The following is an 18,228-nucleotide window of genomic DNA, read 5'->3' as shown; positions in this document are numbered from 1 at the left end:
TTGTATCTGAAAACCTTTTACCACCATTATTATTTGTTTTGAGGAATGGTGGTGGTGGTGAGAATTTTTAAAAATCATAATCAGTCTGTTTATCAGAGATCTGTGACAGTTATGCAAAAGATAAAAATTTGCCTTCCTCCAGAATCAATGTGATACTCCTTCTTACTGTTTTTTATTTATTCATTTATTTCAAGTGGATAATTAGGAGATAATTATTCAAGTGGGAAACAGAGATGATTAAGAAAAAAGTCTGAAAAGCAATAATTCAACTTTTTCTCTGGCTAAAGAGGATTCCTAAAATTCTATAGTATTCTGCAACAATTAAATTATGCATAGAGATGAAATTAAGATTTATTAACTCCCTAGTTATTTTAAATGAGTGTCTCTATTTTTCATTAAATTCAGAAGATTAAATGTAACATTATAATATTTTTATCACCAAAACCCCTATAAGCAATTGTATGAACATTGCCTTTCACTGACTGCCCAAGACACACAGCACAGACTCAGATTAAGCCACATCTGAGGACATCTTCTGAAATAATGGAAAACATGGCAGAGAGAAGAGGGGGAGAAAGCGAGGACAAGATGAAAACAATATTCAACCCGACTGCCTTCAAACAGAAAAGGGGGTTCCCTATTTTGTTTGGAATCCAGCTTCGTAAGATGAATTTGTCAACAGAAAACTGACATTCGTTCAAGTTGCGCTTGGATAGTATGAAATCAAGGAAGCAAGAGAGTTTTCAAGAAAGAAACAATTATGTTTGCATCACGCCCCAATCAGCTTTTTCACTGCTCCTCTCCCACACCCATAAATTATACACATAAAAACAGAGATCTCAAAAATTGCCTGGTCTGAAGGATGGACGGAGAGAACACCTGTGATTCTTGACAGCATCAAGTGCTGGAAGCAACCTGAATGTCTCCGAAGGTGACCGAGGAAAGTGACCAGCATTCAGGGTTAAGCTGAGCAGTAGATGTAAGACAGCCTAATAATGTTAAAAAGATCCTAACAATGCTGGAAATGAATGAAAAAGATGGTGAAAAATTGTTTGCCTAAGGGAGTACAGACAATGACAGAGATGAGAGGGGCAAGCCCAGAGAAACACTGACCAAGAAGGAAGACGCCCATCATTACCTATGGTTATGGAGGGAGCTTCGGCCTCAAATGTAACGGGCTCAAAGACTGCATCATAAAAAATAAACAGACATAAATAATAAAAGCAGTAAGTCTAAATTTTTAGGTGCTCGCTGATGCTTAATTCACAGACTACAGAACCTGGTTTATTCTAAATTGATATAAATTGCTTTCTTCTTGAAAGGCTTATTTATAATGAGAGATTCTCTCTTAGTAAGTTAGAATTTTATACTAATTGGAATCTTAGGAGAAAATTTCAATTGCAAAACAGTGGAATTTTTCAGAACTGTTATATAAATATCTCCTTATTTGGCAGGAAATTGCTTAGTAAGTAGTTACTGTTTAAGATGTCAATAAGGTATTTTAGAGGAGGCCCTGCTCTGATTATGTGCCCATAAAGGAAGGACACAGTGTCAGGCTCCCAAGTGCTGCCCAGGGGTGGCTGCTCAAATGGCTTTCAGAAATGCTCCTGATACAGAAAAACCAGGCACCTATTCATTACAAACCCCAATTCAGAAAACAAAACCTAAAAAGTTCTTTAAGAAAATGGAATCTGTCAGTATTGGTTGAAAAATTTACTGATTTCCCACACATTGATTTCTTCCTTGAAGAGTTAAAATATCAGTGTGACTATTTTGAGATGACAATGAACAAAATCATGGTTCTGTACTTGGGTTTCTCTGTTTTACGTGATATAACAAATTGTAAACATTTTCAGCAACATTCCCAAAGAAAGAGCTTCTTAAACTAAAGCGGAAATTATGTTTACCGGATTTAGTTGATGGCATATCGGGTTTTGCTGTGATTTGGGGTTTAGGAAGTAATTGCTTTGGTGGTTTTGAATCTGAAGGAAGAAAGGTGCTGTAATTAGTGTCATAGCAGAGCTGTGAAGGGCAAGATTAAGATTACTTACACAATGTTTTCCTAGTTATAGGTCAAGGCACTGAAATTTGCCTTGATAAATTTACCAGGCTGGATTTGAGGTACGTCTGGTCAGTGTGTAGTTTTAGGTCTTTGGGATGGTTTTGATGCTAAAGAAAAAGGCATTAAAATTAGCATGATGACCCAGCTGGCATGGCTCAGTGGTTGAGCATCCAACTACAATCCAGGAGATTGAGGTTCGATTCCCGGTCAGGGCACATGCCCGGGTTGCGGGCTCGATCCCCAGTTGGGGGTGTGCAGGAGGCAGCCGATCAATGACTCTCTCATCATTGATGTTTCTATCTCTCTCTCTCTCCCTTTCTCCCTCTGAAATCGACATATTAAAAAAAAAATTAGCATAGTGGTCATGGCTGTAACTGTCAGAATTAAGGACACATATGCTTGAGCAAGATACCATACAAATTCAGTGAAAATATAACAAAATTAACTCCCGGGTGTGGGAAGGGCAGGACATGTATCCATTTCTCCTTATGTTTCCAAAAGGAAAAACTCTTCAAGAAAGGCTCAAAATATGTCTTTGAGCAAAAGTAATGGGAACTGTAATAAGGGTTTTTTCTACATAACTAATTTCAAACATGATAACTATAATAGTTCTATTAAATTGATTTTTTTCAGTATAAAAACAATAAGGTAGAAAATTGAAACTTGCTTAGTAGGAGACGTGGAAAATAATCCTTAACACTTGAAATTATACACAATGTTACATGGCTACTGATTTCTGGAATTTCCTAGAGTAAAACAGCAACAGATTTATTGTGAATGCTGAGAACTTACACTGAAATAATTATCAAACAGCATTAGTATTAAAAACAATAAAACCAGCTTGGGACTTCTAATGGTCTCAAGGTACAAAGACCATCCTATTTTTATATTGGACCCTAGACAGTATTTGTGCTTCTAGTTATCAAAACACACTCAAAAACATTTTTTTAAAGAAACAAAACATCTGAAGCAGCCATTATTTCATGCAGCTTATTAAAGGGGAGAAAGTCATACAGGTTGCATGAGTAAGTCAATGAAATGATGACCATGGCTCTGGAGAACAACGTTGCCATCTGTCAAGTCCAGGATGAGCACAGAGGCCCCTGCCTGCGAAAGGGCAGATGGTCTCGACACAAGGACGCGCGTGATGGAAAGAGGGTTAGTGGGAACCAGGAAGTTGCGTCCAAGACTAGACCTTCCTTAAATAAGCACACAGGGGTTCTTCTAGAAGTCTCCTATCTTCGGGCTCTTCAGACCCAGATAGGAAATTGAGGGGGCGCATGGAACGAAAGGTGGTGGTGTGGCAGAAATGCAGGCATGCCTGGGTGGAGAGTAGGAAAAGCAAAAGTAATGTGAGAGCAGCTGGAGAGGAGAATTACCGACTGTGGGCACCCAGAGCTGCTGGTGTACTGTAGCAGGTTGTAGAGCTATAGAAGCATAAAACCAAAAACAGTAGTTATATCAAGACGTGGCCTCTTGAGGAAGGAAACATTACTCCTCAATATTTACTTAAACTGTGTGGTTTTTCCCCAGTGTGATTTCCCCTTTTATTCTCCCCCATTCCCTCCTTTCCTCCCTGCTGCTTTCCCTCAGCTCATCTGCCACAAATACACATCCTATGTAAGATTTTAGGCTGCCCTACTTTAATAATACACTTAGTGAGTCAGCTCACTGGTGTGCATCTGTAAATGAAAATATAAATATATATTCATATAACATGAATATGGAAAGTAAGTATAGATGCTTAAATATAGAAATCAACTTCAGTGGTTCCTAAAGTCCAGCAATTTAGGTAGTAGGTAGCTACTATAGCACAAGCTATCATATTCTACTTTCCGTGTTAATTGAAACCCTGAACATCACATTTACCAGGTTTGGACTTGGGCACATCTGGACTACGTGTGGTTTTAGGGCGAGGGCGACGACCTGGTTGTTTGGTCTTTGGTGGAGCTGAAGAAAGAAAATTAGCTGGTTAATACAGGACAAATACTACCACATATATCTTAGAAGCACATTTAAGCTCTTTGATTTAGTGTGGATATGTACTCTTCTGTCTTGCAACTTTCTATCATTATTTATCCAGTTAAGTGAAGTCTTCAATAATATAATAGATTTTTGGTCAAAGATTTATAAACAATCACTGTTCAAGAGATCCCCTATCCTTCCATTTTGAGATGAAAAACCCAGAACTCTGTGTAGCATAGAGAAGACAGTCTCATAAAAATTTTGGAAGTACTTGTTCAACAGGAACGTGAGAAAAGTTACTTCTAAAAAGCCACTAGGGATAAAAATTAAAATTTATTTGGCCTACAATTCAAAAGGAAAAGTTTTGCACTTAACATTAAAAAAATCTGCATATCAGAGAGATGTGTTAAAAGGCTTTGAATTCAGAAATTATTTCAGGGAAGGTAAACTTTAAAAATGAAAATAGTTTGTAAAACTATAGATTAAAATTTTTTCTCTGGAAGAACAGAGAACACACACACACACAAATGAATATTAGTGGATTAATCCATTAATGTGATCCTGCTAATAAAGATACCAGCAATCAGAAAAAGAGAAAACAAAGGTCACTCACTCAATAACTGCATTACCTAATGTTGAAGTTTTGGTTCCCAGTGTTCCAGGTTCTAAGACTGCATGAAACACCATCAAGAAGGAATCAAAATAAAAGGAAAACTGATGAAATCTATTTAAATATGAAAAATGCTTAATTTTTAATTACTAAGTTGAGCAAATATAAACGATGAAACTTTTATCCACTAAGAAATTCCTTTTTTATTTAAATTGATCCCTGTGTTTTTTTTAGACAAAATGAACAAAAATATAGCCAGTCAGCTAAGTTTGGAAAGAGAAATGGAAAGAAAAAGGTATGATTCTTATTTGGAATATGTGAATGCAATAAAGTAACCAACAGTTCGTGTTATGAAGGAAAATATGGGTAATTGGCTAAGACTGCACCAGCAGAACACATTATTGCTCTCTTGAAGAAAAAGCAGCTATAAAGATTGGGGTTAGATGTTATACTTCTGTCTTCTAATGAATTTCCTACTGACACATCAGGATATTTAGATCTGGAAAGAACATAATGTTTTTCAAGAAAATCTGCAAGTGTTGGAGTTTTGAAAGGAAGAAAAACACCTCCAAGCGTGAAAGCGCAGTACATCCTAGGGAAGCCACGGTCCTCTGCCAGGTTAAAAGCAGCTCGGGACACATTCCTCAAAAATAAGGAGGGACAATAAAGCATATAAAATAAAATAAAATTTGAAAACAAGAATGTGTCAAATCCAAATCAGTGTGGCTTTCATGCTGTCCCAGAACCTCTACTTCACTGAGCATAGGCAGAGAGTTTACCTTCTGGCAAAAATGGCTGAACGAAAGATCTGAAGAACAATGAAGAAATGAATTTATTATTATTTCTTTTAAATCTCTTTTTAAAATATTTTTTATAATTGGTTTTTAGAGAGTGAGGAAAGGAGAGGGAGAGAGAGATATCATGTGAGAAACATCAATTGGCTGCCTCCTGCAGGCCCCTGCTGGAGATGAGGGACGTGCCCTGACCTGGCATGCAGCCGGCACCCTTGGGGCATGGGCATGGGCATGGGCCTGGGAGGGTGCCCAACCAACTGAGCCACACCGGCGAGGGTGAAATTAATTTTTAAAAAAGCCAAAGTTAGGGATAAAGTTGAAGAAAGAGAGTGTAAAAAAGAGCGAATTTTTCACTAGCTAAAGGAAGTTTCATTACCTATGGTTGACTGTGATGGCGTTGGAATCTGAGGTTCCGGGGCTGCAATAAAAGCAAGTATTATCAAAGGTAATACTGAAGGGCACCATCTAAGATAAAACTAAATGTCCTTTAGTATAAAAAGTATTCTCTCATTGATGAGCAATCAGGTTCTACTGGCTTAACAGAAAAGCTCAATACCCCACATCCTTTCTGCAAACTACAAAAACAGTAAGAATTAAGATTTCTAATTTTTTGTAGATTTTTAGCTACTTTCTCTACTATCCAATATTCTGAAAACCACTTCTAGTGCTTGAGGAGATAGTCCATTAACAGGTGGTCAGGGCAGCCTCGCAAAGGTTGCTTGGAGCTCCTGCCCACCTGCTATTTGCTTTCATGCAAGACGGTCAGGTTCATCTAGTGGAAATGGGCAGCAGACCCGTTAGACCTGCAAGTGTGTCTGAGTTCTGTTAGTTTGGGATGATGCTCAGCCTGGCTGGATCTGATGATATTTTATGAAAAATGAACGTATGGTCTAAAAGGGGAAAAAGTGTTCCTATGCTGTTCTCCATAGTTAGTAGCATTTGTTGCTGAACAAATTGGTTTACACATGAAATTGAGTCCATTTTGGTTAGTAAATCAACAGAAGTCAAAAAGCAGTGCTGGATTTCATGAAATGCTGAATAAATTGAATAACAATATTATTTAAATATTCTAACAGATAACAAACCTCCAATTTCATTCAAATTGGCAGAGAGAGAGAGAGAGAGAGAGCGCATGAGCACAAGAGGGGGCTTGATGTTTCAGATTCTATAGGAGAACAGGAAAAAATATAGCAGCATCAACACATGAAATATAACAAATATCAAAAGCATCCACATCTGAAAATAGCAAACAACAAAAATTCTTTCAAAACTTCAAGGTTGTAATTCATGTATTAATTTCTACAAAGTTGCCTTCTACAAGAGTGAAAAACTCAGATGGACTGCTCATAGCACTTTTTAGCCTTTACAAAGATTAAAGAATACTCCTTTTAATTTTATAAAGAAAAACCTGCAGTTTTGAATTCCTGATAGACTGAGACCACACAGATATGGACCCCTATCAGTGAAGCTTCCAATTCACCTGCATGTAAGAAAAAGTCAGTGTTTATTAAAAGCAAATATATGTTTGACGACTTCCCCTATTGACAATGTTAAGCTGTTATAGATTAAGATGTAAAAATGTTCCATAAAAACTCTGAGTGGCATGCAAATAACTACACCACTCGCCTCAGCACGAAACAAAGAAAAAGACAACTTGCTCATGGGTTTGTGGCTAACAACAACAATGTACAGATCCATCCATCCACCACACCTGTAATTAATTGGAAGACTCTTTCTAGTGTGTTAAAAGTTGAAGAGCTGAATGTCATTAGTCTTAAAGATTAACTGTGAAAGAAATAATTCTTATTGGATGAGGCAGACGAGTTGAGAAAGAGTAAATGGCTGGGATTTTCAAGAAAGCACTGGATTCTGCTTATGAAACAAGCCAAAACCAATGGTGGTTTTTACTTGTTAGTTTAACCACAAAGGAAAACCAAAGGAACAGCAGCCTGCATGGAAAGTGGAATGGAAAAAAAAGGAGAGTGCGAGGAGAAGGCTGGGAAAGGCAACAAATCCCTCAAATCCAACAGCTTTTGGTGGTTTATTTGCTCTCCTGAACCTTGGCTAGAAACAGAAATCTTCAGCAGAGCTAGAATGGTGGCCTGCCCTAGGGTAAAAATAAATAAATTTTTTAAAAGCTAAAACCCAAGCAACAGTTTGCAGACATCCGGTCATTACTCTGTGTTGCCTCAATGTCAACTTGAGTTGGCATAAATTTAGGTGAGGTTCTGAAGTGGCTGTACTTGCTGTTAGGGGGAAAAGCATGAATATTCTCAAGTGATTAGGAGGTAGACATGAAAGGAATATAAACTCATTAAGCTTCCAAATAATTTTCTACACTTTAAAAGGAAATGTCAAATTAGGAAGTCTCTGCTCAAGTACCTTAGAATAATAACACACCCTCCAACTCTTACTTATATTAATGAACTGCCTCTCAGAACTAACTTTTTAGAAAATGTTGAAATTAACCATGTAAATTATCTTGTGTAAATCGTAATTAACATTTGGAGACATTTTTTGATGTTTTCACATTTTAACTTGTAGTAACAGAAGTAATTAGATTGGAGAAATATTTATTTAAGTTTGGTGACCCAAGCATACAGTAATATTTCTCAGTCTGCTTGGTAACAGCCCTCTATTCAAAATATAACATAAATAGTTACTATTTTAATCCAAAGTTCTCCAAGCATGATTTAAAAATAAATGTACATAAAACCCTTCTCTCATATAGCTCACTGTCTGTGTTCTTTGATTTAAACTTCTAGGGCTCTTGAGTATCCTTAGCTATGCCTCTTTCTCCAAATAGCCTTTCTGAGTAAGGCTACATCACTTGTTTTCTGTTACTAGGAGACCTCACTCATGGTCACACTCCCTTTGCCTAATCCCTCATTTCCTTCGGTCTGATACCTGCACCTGGAAATCTCACTGTCTCTTTAAAGAGAGTCACTAGGATTCTTTTTCTGAGCAGTTATTTTTTCTTCCTTATAAATTTTATTGCAAAAAATAAATCATGTCCACTGAAGCAGAAAATCTCTTGCTTTAATAATCGTACTTTGTAAACATGGATTAATGAAAAATCCATTGACCAGTATAGTGAGAAATACTTTCTTCCCAGAGCTAAGGGTTTAAAATTTAGATGAAAATGATGAGTGGTGACAGATCCATATATGTACAATCATGTAAGTCAACATCTAAACTGTTGTATAGATTCTGGATAGAAAACAACAACGATTTGGTCCTTCAATATGTCCCACAATCCTTATGTAGGGAATTATCTCTATTTTGAATTACATACACAGAATAACCCCTCCCTGCAAAAGAGCCTTTTCTTCTCCAGCAAAGCACCATTAATATCTCCTGAGAAGTAAACAGAAATCAGCGTTCAGAAACCAGCCCAACTGTAGAAAGCTGTCATGGAGCATCGGGGAGATAAAACCCTTTTTAGTCCTATAGCCTGAAAACTAAGAAGCTTTAAACAAGGCAGAGCTCTCAGGGGATGGAAACAGTCCTTCCCTTTCTACCTGAAAGCCGATTGTTCAGTGCGGTAAGAGTTGCAGTCAGCTTTGGTACTGGAAATTATTTCATAGTCCTAGACAAGGGAGTCCTCCACCGGGTACACCATTCTATTTCTGGGGCTTCTCTGAGGTGGTCATGACATAATGCTCCTGCACACAGCTCAGAGAGATGGCGTGACAATATCAGGGGGGTTGGTTATGATGCGATCCTTTTATCACGTTTCTCATGGCAAAATGTGTCAAACACCAAAATACAAACCAGAAGTTCTTGCTCCAAAGAGTGGCATGAAACACTTTTCAACCCTACTCTTGGAATATTAGGGAAAAAAAAATTCAGGGTAATTACCAGGTTTGATGTGTGTCACTTCTGGGCTGAGAGGGATTTTAGGTTTCAAAGAAATAAATTGTGTTTTACTGGGAGCTGGAAAAATAAAGAGACAAAAATAATCGACAAATCAATATTTAGGCATTTCAGTGTCTAAAGTTACAAAAGGAAAACCTATACTTTAAGTGGAATGAACCAATCATCTTGGGAGATTTGGGAAATAGTCCATTAAAAGAGTATTTCACAGAGTAGCAGTTAATGGAAATACAGTGATAAATTTTCATCTGGTTTGAAAAAACATTTCTAGAGTATATTTGACCTAACAGAAATAGCACTGCCACTAAATAGTCAAAATAACTACACAAAGACAGTGATTTTTAAGTCCACGCTTTAAAAAAATCAGTGTAATCATTTTGTACCCTTATTTCATATTTCTTATCTACATCGAAGTCTTTAAGCACCAGGGGGAAAAAAGACATGTTTTAAAATTAATATTTACTGATAGGTAGAATGCTATGATCTGCAGCATAAAGGAATTCTCCTAATACCATAATAGTCATTTTTCCAAATGTAGACTGATGTTGAACTTGAGGGTCTTATGCAAAAAATTAAATAAAATTAAATTTAATTTAAAAATGGAGAACTCTGTTTAAGACCCAACTTCAAATACAGTGATTGGACAGAAGATGAGAAAGAAGCAGTGGTTTAACAGCTTTCCAAGGCACAGGGTGCTGTGCAGCTCTGCGTTCTGATCCACTTGCTATAGGGCCAGCTGTCCAAAACCAGGAACGCCACAGAGTCAATGTACTACATGAGATGCCCAGTACTGTTGCAACAAGCCCGTTAGAATACTGGTGGAGATATTGCATAAAAGCCGGGGTCCGGGATTTCCCAAGAAATGAAGCAACGCATCCACTAAGGACATATCATTACCCAGTGTTGTCCATGTAGGTTCAGGGCTTTTAGAAAGTTTAGATGTAGTTGTTCTAGGACTTTTGGTTCTCTCTGGTGATGGAAAGGAAAAGAGATATTAAGATACCCTCCAAAGAAGAACTGAATGACCTTGTTAAAATTCTGCCACATCTAGTAGTCAGTGTTTATAAAGTATGCAGTGAGTAAAAGTTTTGGAAAAGAATTTTCAAATTCAATCATAATAGTATAGACTATTAAAAAGCCTGTATTATATTACAATGAACTAAGTAAAACCCAGTTGTTGAGTATGATTCTTAGTGCATTATTTGACAATGAAGAAAATCACCTCCAGGGTAACAAGCTAACTCTACCACTCAAAATCTATGCCTTAAAATAGGTTGTTCCCCACTCCTTTTTCCTCTGCCCAAATCCTACACAGATTTTGAGGCTTGTATCTTCAACTCTTTATCTTTCTGACCTTTTACGTGAATATTAGTCTCACAAGTGGATTATATGATCTTATGTTAATACCTCATAAACAATGAGAGAGCATCTTTTTAAGATTATAAGCAACTGAAAAGCTGGAATCATGTCCTTTCCATCTCAGCCACTGCTCTAGGAGAAAACTCAAAACACAGTAGGCACCCAAAAAACAAGAACTGTCAGCCTAATAAATACTTAAACAGAGATGGCATACCAAGGAAAAGAATTATACCATATATCCCACTCTATCATGTTGTGATAGCAAGACTTGTTTCTAGGTTTATATCAAAATTCAACATGTGAGAACATCACTTACATAATTTTTTAAATTTATCTTTAATAAAAGCTTATTAGAAATGATTCTTGTTATTGTGCATCATTAATTACTCATCTTCAGTTAATTTCACATTTTGTAAAGAACCTAACTTATAGAATCATGTCACTTATTTTTATGGCAAGGAGATGGATATTATCTATTTGGAATTACATATCCCCAAAAGTTAAAGAGATATTTGTTTACCAGGTTTGGTTCTTGGTGGTTTGGGCCTGAGGCGTCGTTTAGGTGTAGAAGGGACAGATGTGGTTTGCAGGGGAGCTGAAAGAAGATTTAAAATAGCTTTCATAAATGATGTTCCTCAGGGGTCAATAGGGGTGGGAGTGTGAACTTGTAAACTTCTTGAGTGCAAGAGCTGCTTTATGTTTCTCTGCATCCCTAGAATGCCCAGCGCTGGGCTGTATTCATAGCGGGTGCTCAATAAATGTGCTGACTGGACCAAAGGAATTAAATTTCTCTATGACAACTGAGGGTACAATGTTCAGTCGAATGTACTGCAAAGTGAGCACCTTTGAAGAATTTAAGAACACATGGTACAATTAAGAACATAAAAGATGATTTACCAAACAGCAGGGCAGAAGCACAAAAAAAATATTTGGGATTTAGAGAATGGAAAGTTCAGAACTTCTTTAATTCTGTAGCACTTGACTAACCTCACCAGGAGTTAATGAGCTTCATTATTCCAATAATTTTCTATTATAAAATGTAGGTTATGTTATCTTTCTTTTGCCCATTTTTCCTCTTCATGCCCACTTGGGGCTCTTTATACTTAGACGACTTTGAGAAAAATTCTCTGACCTAGTGGTATATGAATGTGCTAATTAGAAAGGAATATATTTTAAAATACTTATCTATAATTCTGCTGCTATTTTCTGGCTGGCAAATTTAAAAGAAGTATAGCAAAAAAATAATTCTTCACAATATCTAGACAGTTTCATGGTAGGTAATGAAGGGAAATGTTTACTACTGAAAATATTCAGAAAAGAGCAACATGATTTTTTTTTTGGTTACTTTATCTGTTCTTTCAAAGCAAACAACTATACAAATGTCATTAGTTACCAGGTGTTGTAGGTTGCATTTCAGGGCTGGTAATGATTTCCAGTTTTTGAGGAACAAATGGTGTTTCACTTGGAGCTGAAAACACAAACACCCCACCCAACAAGTAATTCCAGTTAAAATGAGGTATTTTAAGGGTTTTAACATGCTTTTAGCTGGTGTTACAAAGCACATGCTTCAAGCACATGACCGAGGATGAAAATGCATGTAGTCTTGAAAGCTGATGGATGAAATAATAATGTAAAGTGGGGAAAAGATCAGAGTGATAACTGTTCAGTAGCTGACTCCAGGCAGACTCAAGGCATGGAGGGAGGTGACACAGGCCACAAACACGTGAGATGGGGTGATACGGGTGGTGATGAAAGTGTCCATGCAGTTTTCAAAGCTTTTCATTCCTTTAGCGATGGAAAAAATATCATCTATTACAGTACAAAGAAAAAAAGAGACCAAAATGGAACATGAGATGCCTGCATTATAGGAAAAAATATATATATATTCAGAAATAGGAAAGAAATAAATGATTAGATGTGATGGAAATAAATGGTCGTTTGGAAAGAAGGCATTCACATGGATTTTTCTTTTGATGGAAAACAAAGAAGGATTTTTCTGTTAAAAACATTACCCAGTGTTGCCCTTGGCTGTTCAAGAGTTCTAGAAGTTTTAGGTGGGACAGAATCCAGAAATGGATCCCGTGTTGCTGTTGGAATAAATGTCAACATTTATAAAAGCAGCAGAAGGCCCCAGGAATAAAATACAAATTCATGAGTAATAAATTATGCCTCATATAGGGAAAATATCAAGAACACTTGAGAGATTTCTGACCAAGATTTTTAAATGACTGATTTACTAGAATTTGAAGATGAGCTCACTTTAAAAAACATATATACTTTAAACATCAGAAAGCATGATGAACCAGTCTCGTATATTCAACTTATTTTCAACTGATTTTTCTGGCTTCTTTTCATTGTTCCTTAACTACTAATTGAACTCAACTTCAACATTCTATTTCATTCTTTAATTTTATGCTGTTTAAAATTATTCACTTTTATTTATCATGACACAAATAATGTTAAGATAAGGCTACACATAAAGTATCAGACATATGTGCATGTCTGGCACAGACCAGTCTTACTCACTTTCACTCTTTTGCAAGGTCAAGTTTAGTGGGTGCCTAATAAACCCTTGCTGAAAGGAACGATTGGTCTGAGTTAAATTCACTGTAGCTGCATCACTAAGTAAATGCCAAAAATTAGACCCATCTGAACTTCTACAGATGAATGGCATGATTTCTCTATAGCAGGATTCCTCACCTCAGCACTACTGACATTTAGGGCTGGGTAATACTGTGTTGTAGGGACCTGTCCTTTGTATTAATGGGGTTTAGCAGCATCCCTGGCCTCTACTCGCTGGATGTGTCAGTAGCACCTCCTCCAGCTGTGACAACCAAAAATGTCTCTAGACATTTCCAAATGGCTCTGGGGGTAGAGGAGAGCAAAATCACCCCCACTGTAGAACCACTGCTCTAGAGAAAACTCCTACTATTCTAAAACTTTTTAGAATGATTCTGAACAATAGAGCAATAGCCATTACTTTGCTTCAGTAGCAACCAAACCTATCTGCATCGCCCACTTAAATAATCACTCAGTGAGAGGAGAGGGTAGAATTCACCTCCCTGACACAGGTTGCTACTTCTTTTCCTGTGGAGCTCTGGAGAGCACACTTTTTCATTCAGCAAAAATTAGAGAACTAGGTGCAGCATTATCAGAACACCTGGGGTCCAAGGACAGAATTGAGAGGCTGGGTATACCTGTGTGGGACTCTGGTATTTCAGGCTCGTCTGATGTTGTAGGGCTTGAGAAAACATCATAAGTTGCTTTAAAGGAAAAGGTAAAACAAAAGAGATGTTAATGTTGATTGAAAAGATTTCATGACATATTTTAATGCTGGTCTTGTCATTAAAGTACAAACAGTCACTAAGACTAACCTCCAGTCCCTCTTGCCCTAAAATAAAGGTCTTTGTACAGCAAGCCCTGATACTGGCCTCTGGGGTGATGTGAGCATAGTGCTATATATTTAAAATAAAGTGGTGCCAGCTCTAAATCAAAGAGCTCCCAAGAATATAAACATAAACGAAGTCAGATGGGAGAAATTTCCAAAGAAGGAAACAGTGTTCACATAGAGACTCTTCGCACAGTCTATTCCTTAGTCTTTCTGATTAGTAAAAGTTACCATCATGCTATATTAACATTTGGACAGCACTTTACAGTTTGCACATCACTATCATATATAACCTTCTTAACATCTGAGAAATAAGTGAGGCAGACGTTAGCCCCTCTTCATAGATAAAAGGGAATTATCTCCATTTCCTAGATGATGCAGTTGAGATTCATAGTGGTGATGACATTTGCTAGGGGTCACACACAGGATTCTCAAGTTCAGCATATTTTTCAGTGTCCACAGGGACAGGAATGACAGAGTTAAGACCTGTGCTCTTCCTCTAGCATTTTTCCTCCTGCCACTTTCCCTGGAGGCAGCCTTCTTTCTGTGGTCCTTCATTAAGCTATGAACTTTTCTATAATCTAGGTGCATTTAAAGATAATATTTCTATTACACATGAAATAAAGCAGAGTGACCTTTAAAAAAGGTTGGTTTTAAAACAAGAATAATTTTCATGTTCACATAAGAGTTGAATCAGCAAGCAAGAATAGCACCAAAATAAAAATGTTCCCTCTTCCGCACCAAGAGCTGTTACTATGATCACGACAGGTGTACAGAAGCCTGAATTGTTGTGAGGTAGATGCTACTTTCTTTGCCCATTCAAAATGGCTGTACAGAAAAAAACTAGAAAAGTGTGGGGCGCTCACAGGAAAATTCACTCATCAGGGTTACTTGTAATTCATTGACAGTGTAATGATTTGAACCACCGCTAGTGGAAGCTGTAAGAAAGAGGACAGTAGACCTTGTGACACACTATGACATGCAGATTGGACAGTTTATATTGTACCACATACTGAAGAGGCAGGAAATACATTTCAGCTTGTGAAGATGAATCTACTGCTTTGCAAAATCTTCAGAAAACAGAATATTATGAGTTAAAACGTGCAAACATTCTGAGCGTAAATCCATTACACTGTAGTTTTTAGTGCAGCCACAATTTTCAAGGGTTAGAGAAGACTAACCTTTCAAAAGGACAGAAATGCTGATCTTAGTCTTGCTTTCAGCAATTTCATGGAACCATCAAAGTCAGCTCTATCTACTACTAAACAAATTAAGCAAACTTGACCAACTCTTACTTCACCTTCTCATACTAGGAAAGAAATTATGAATTAATAACTTATTTGTATTGTCACTTTTGAAAAATGCCACAACTGTCTTTATGTTACCCTAAGTCCCACATTTTCCATTTTATCTAGTAACACTGGACTACCTTTCTAATAATTTGCAATTTTGTCCCACAGGTTGATATTTATTCACCCTCTTTCTCTTTCTTTCCCACATTTGCAATTTCCTTCTGTTCTGGAGTTTCCAAGCCTGGCTGCCATCTTCCCTTGGCTTGTTCTCAGAAGGCGCGTTCCTGGGGAAGGAAGCCCTCTTTCCATCCTTCTCGGGCAACTGTGGCTCACATCTGGAAGTTCTCAATTGTCAGGGACCTCTTTCTTTCAAACATTTTCTCAAATATGCTTAAGATTAAAATAACGCATTTGCCAGCAGGCTTGGTCCCTGATATTTCTATTTCTGGAGTTGTGAGAGTTGAGTAGTAAAGGAGTGCTAAAAACACACAAACACCACTTGGTGGAGGTTGTATGTTGTCTGGGCCACCTTGAGAAGCACACCGCCACCTCATTTCATTCGGGGCTTAAACAAGATTTGACCCTGAAATAGTAGATGTCAGAGGAGAGGACAGTGTTGAAATGAAGCTGTCTAAAAATCAACAGCTCCTGATTTCCTTACAAAACTCTTGTATATGTACTCCTGTACCCGAGTAAAATGCATGGAATGGGCAGGCCCCTTTGGTTTTTAAAAGGCTATACAACTGATGAATAGCTAAGAATTAGGAGTGCACTCTTTTATTCTTTAGGCACTGTATGTGCTGTCATGCATTATTGTCTAGAGACAAATATCTCGTCACCAATGTTTACTTAGGGGATGAAATGCTCCAGCTACTTGGCATTAAGCACTATCTCTCACTTTGCATTCACAGAACATAAATGAGACCAAAGGATGGAGCAGAAATCTGATGTGAGTTAAACAGGTAGTTGAATTCAAAGGTTATAACAAGCAATTATTTCAAACTACAGTAATGACTTATCATGGTAACTAAATTTTACTTTTATATTTTTCAGATAAAAATATTATAATATGAAATAAAACACATTACTATTTGCTCATAACTTCCTAAAACCACATTGTTAAATTGTGTTTTGTTGGTTGTACATTTTTACTTAAAAAATCCCTGATTAGATGCAAATTCCTTAATAAAAATGCTCTGATCTTGCTCTGGAAACATATGATGTCACACAGACAAGGTATTTCCAATTATCAAGAATTTATCAATTTATTTTACTCAAATGCCGTGAATATTAGTAACTATGTGAAAGACAGTCATTTTTAAACATACATTCTGAGATGAAAGACCTCATCAGGGCAGATATTTGACTGTCACGCTCATTCCGCACTCCAAGGTTACTTCCCCAAAGCCTGGTACAAAGCAGAGACTAAACAGAATTAATCTAAAAGATGCCCATTACAATGAACAAATAACAGTGAGCTTGACAGTTGGGTAGTTTATGCTCTTAGTAAAGATAAATGAAAATGAATGAACAGGTCCTTTAATTATTCTATGATACACATACGTGTGCATACAAATCTTTCTCTACTACACGATTATGTGCCATATGCTTGTGTGGCCGTATCCTGCCATGGAAATACAATCCTAAAAACACATATGAAGAGGCAATGGGAAAATACAACAGGAATATCCATAAAAAGCTGATGAGAAAAGCATTTATAAACACCACAGAGTTCTTGGTAGCATGTAAATAAATAAATAATGCGTCCTTCAGTTCATAGGAAAATAAAATGCCTTTCTGGTTAACCCTGAAATTTGTGAAAATATTGTCTGCAAAAAAAGAAAAATGCTCATGAAGTAAAGTCAAAGGCTGAGGTTACAAATCTCTAAGAGGCCACAGTAAATCTGTAAACCATCTGCTACACTTGAATTCTATTTTCCTGACCTTGAAGCAGCAACAATCCTCATTTCTACTTTTTCTCTTTGCTAGGGCTTAATCCAGCTGGGTGGGCCAGATCTAGGCTGATCAACACCTGACCAGCGGGCAATAAGGTCCAAATGTAGAGCTCACCCTCTTTTCAAGCACCCTGAGCAAACCACTGTGCCAAAGCTTCGCCACCAATATAGGACTCCTCAGGCACATGACCAGTTCAGCTTCCAAGTCTTTAAATAACTGATAGAGCTTAAGTGCATTAGCAATTTACTACAGTTCTACAAAGAACTGAAAGAATCAAACGCTGAAAATAATTGGTGATAAACTCTTAAAGGTAGCTCCCTTTAATGGCCTAATGAAAAGACTGAGGTCTCCCATCCTCAGTTCTGACTGTCAAGGGAAGTCTCTAAAGATCACCGTTTATGGTGCAAGGGGAAATAATTTTGCCAGAAGTCGCCCTCTTAGAGTACAAGTGGAGGGGGAAATCAGTTTGTCTGGACACCCTGGGGAAGAACAGGCAGGAAAGTTATCTAAAGATGAAAATAAACCCATTGAATCATCCTGGGTTAGATAAAAAACCATTTCCTTTATTTTATCAGGGCTTGAAATCCCTCTTGGTCCTAAATGATGGTTAAGAGGTTAATCAAGTAAATTAAGGAGGCGTAACACTCAGGGCATTATCAAGCCAGAAATAGAAAGTTGATTTCCATCCGCCCCATCAAACCATACAAAGGTTCAGAAATCATGCTGACACCCCATCTGGGGGATAATAAATATACGGCATTATGCTGCTGATCTCAATTCTGATGTCCATAAAAAAACACGGAAAGTTGGTCCTGGCATCTTTTACACCCTGAGTCTAGGCAGGGCCTGAGCCCCATTTACAGATGATGCAGGAGGCCATTCTCACTAAGCAGCATGGCTGAGTGAGGCAATTTACCAGCCAGGCC

At 37.4% G+C, this 18,228-nt stretch overlaps 1 protein-coding gene across 1 annotated transcript in view; it reads right to left on the bottom strand.

The window, feature by feature from the left end:
* ABI3BP (ABI family member 3 binding protein) overlaps positions 1-18,228 on the bottom strand; it is a 216,198-nt gene that overhangs the window by 82,940 nt on the left and 115,030 nt on the right. The window contains exons 15-26 of the mRNA XM_087818121.1: positions 13,864-13,929; positions 12,679-12,753; positions 12,060-12,134; positions 11,187-11,261; positions 10,205-10,276; positions 9,293-9,367; positions 5,808-5,849; positions 4,657-4,698; positions 3,932-4,012; positions 3,442-3,489; positions 1,908-1,982; positions 1,139-1,186 (exon numbers count right to left, since the gene is read on the bottom strand). Coding sequence (XP_087674247.1) covers positions 1,139-1,186; positions 1,908-1,982; positions 3,442-3,489; positions 3,932-4,012; positions 4,657-4,698; positions 5,808-5,849; positions 9,293-9,367; positions 10,205-10,276; positions 11,187-11,261; positions 12,060-12,134; positions 12,679-12,753; positions 13,864-13,929 — 774 coding nt within the window. The remainder of the gene's footprint in view (positions 1-1,138; positions 1,187-1,907; positions 1,983-3,441; positions 3,490-3,931; positions 4,013-4,656; positions 4,699-5,807; positions 5,850-9,292; positions 9,368-10,204; positions 10,277-11,186; positions 11,262-12,059; positions 12,135-12,678; positions 12,754-13,863; positions 13,930-18,228) is intronic.

This window comes from Miniopterus natalensis, chromosome 6 (assembly GCF_054644295.1).
Source record: "Miniopterus natalensis isolate mMinNat1 chromosome 6, mMinNat1.hap1, whole genome shotgun sequence".
Taxonomy (NCBI): domain Eukaryota; kingdom Metazoa; phylum Chordata; class Mammalia; order Chiroptera; family Miniopteridae; genus Miniopterus; species Miniopterus natalensis.
Note: the sequence above shows the minus strand (reverse complement) of the source record. Positions and strands in the feature narration are given on the sequence as shown.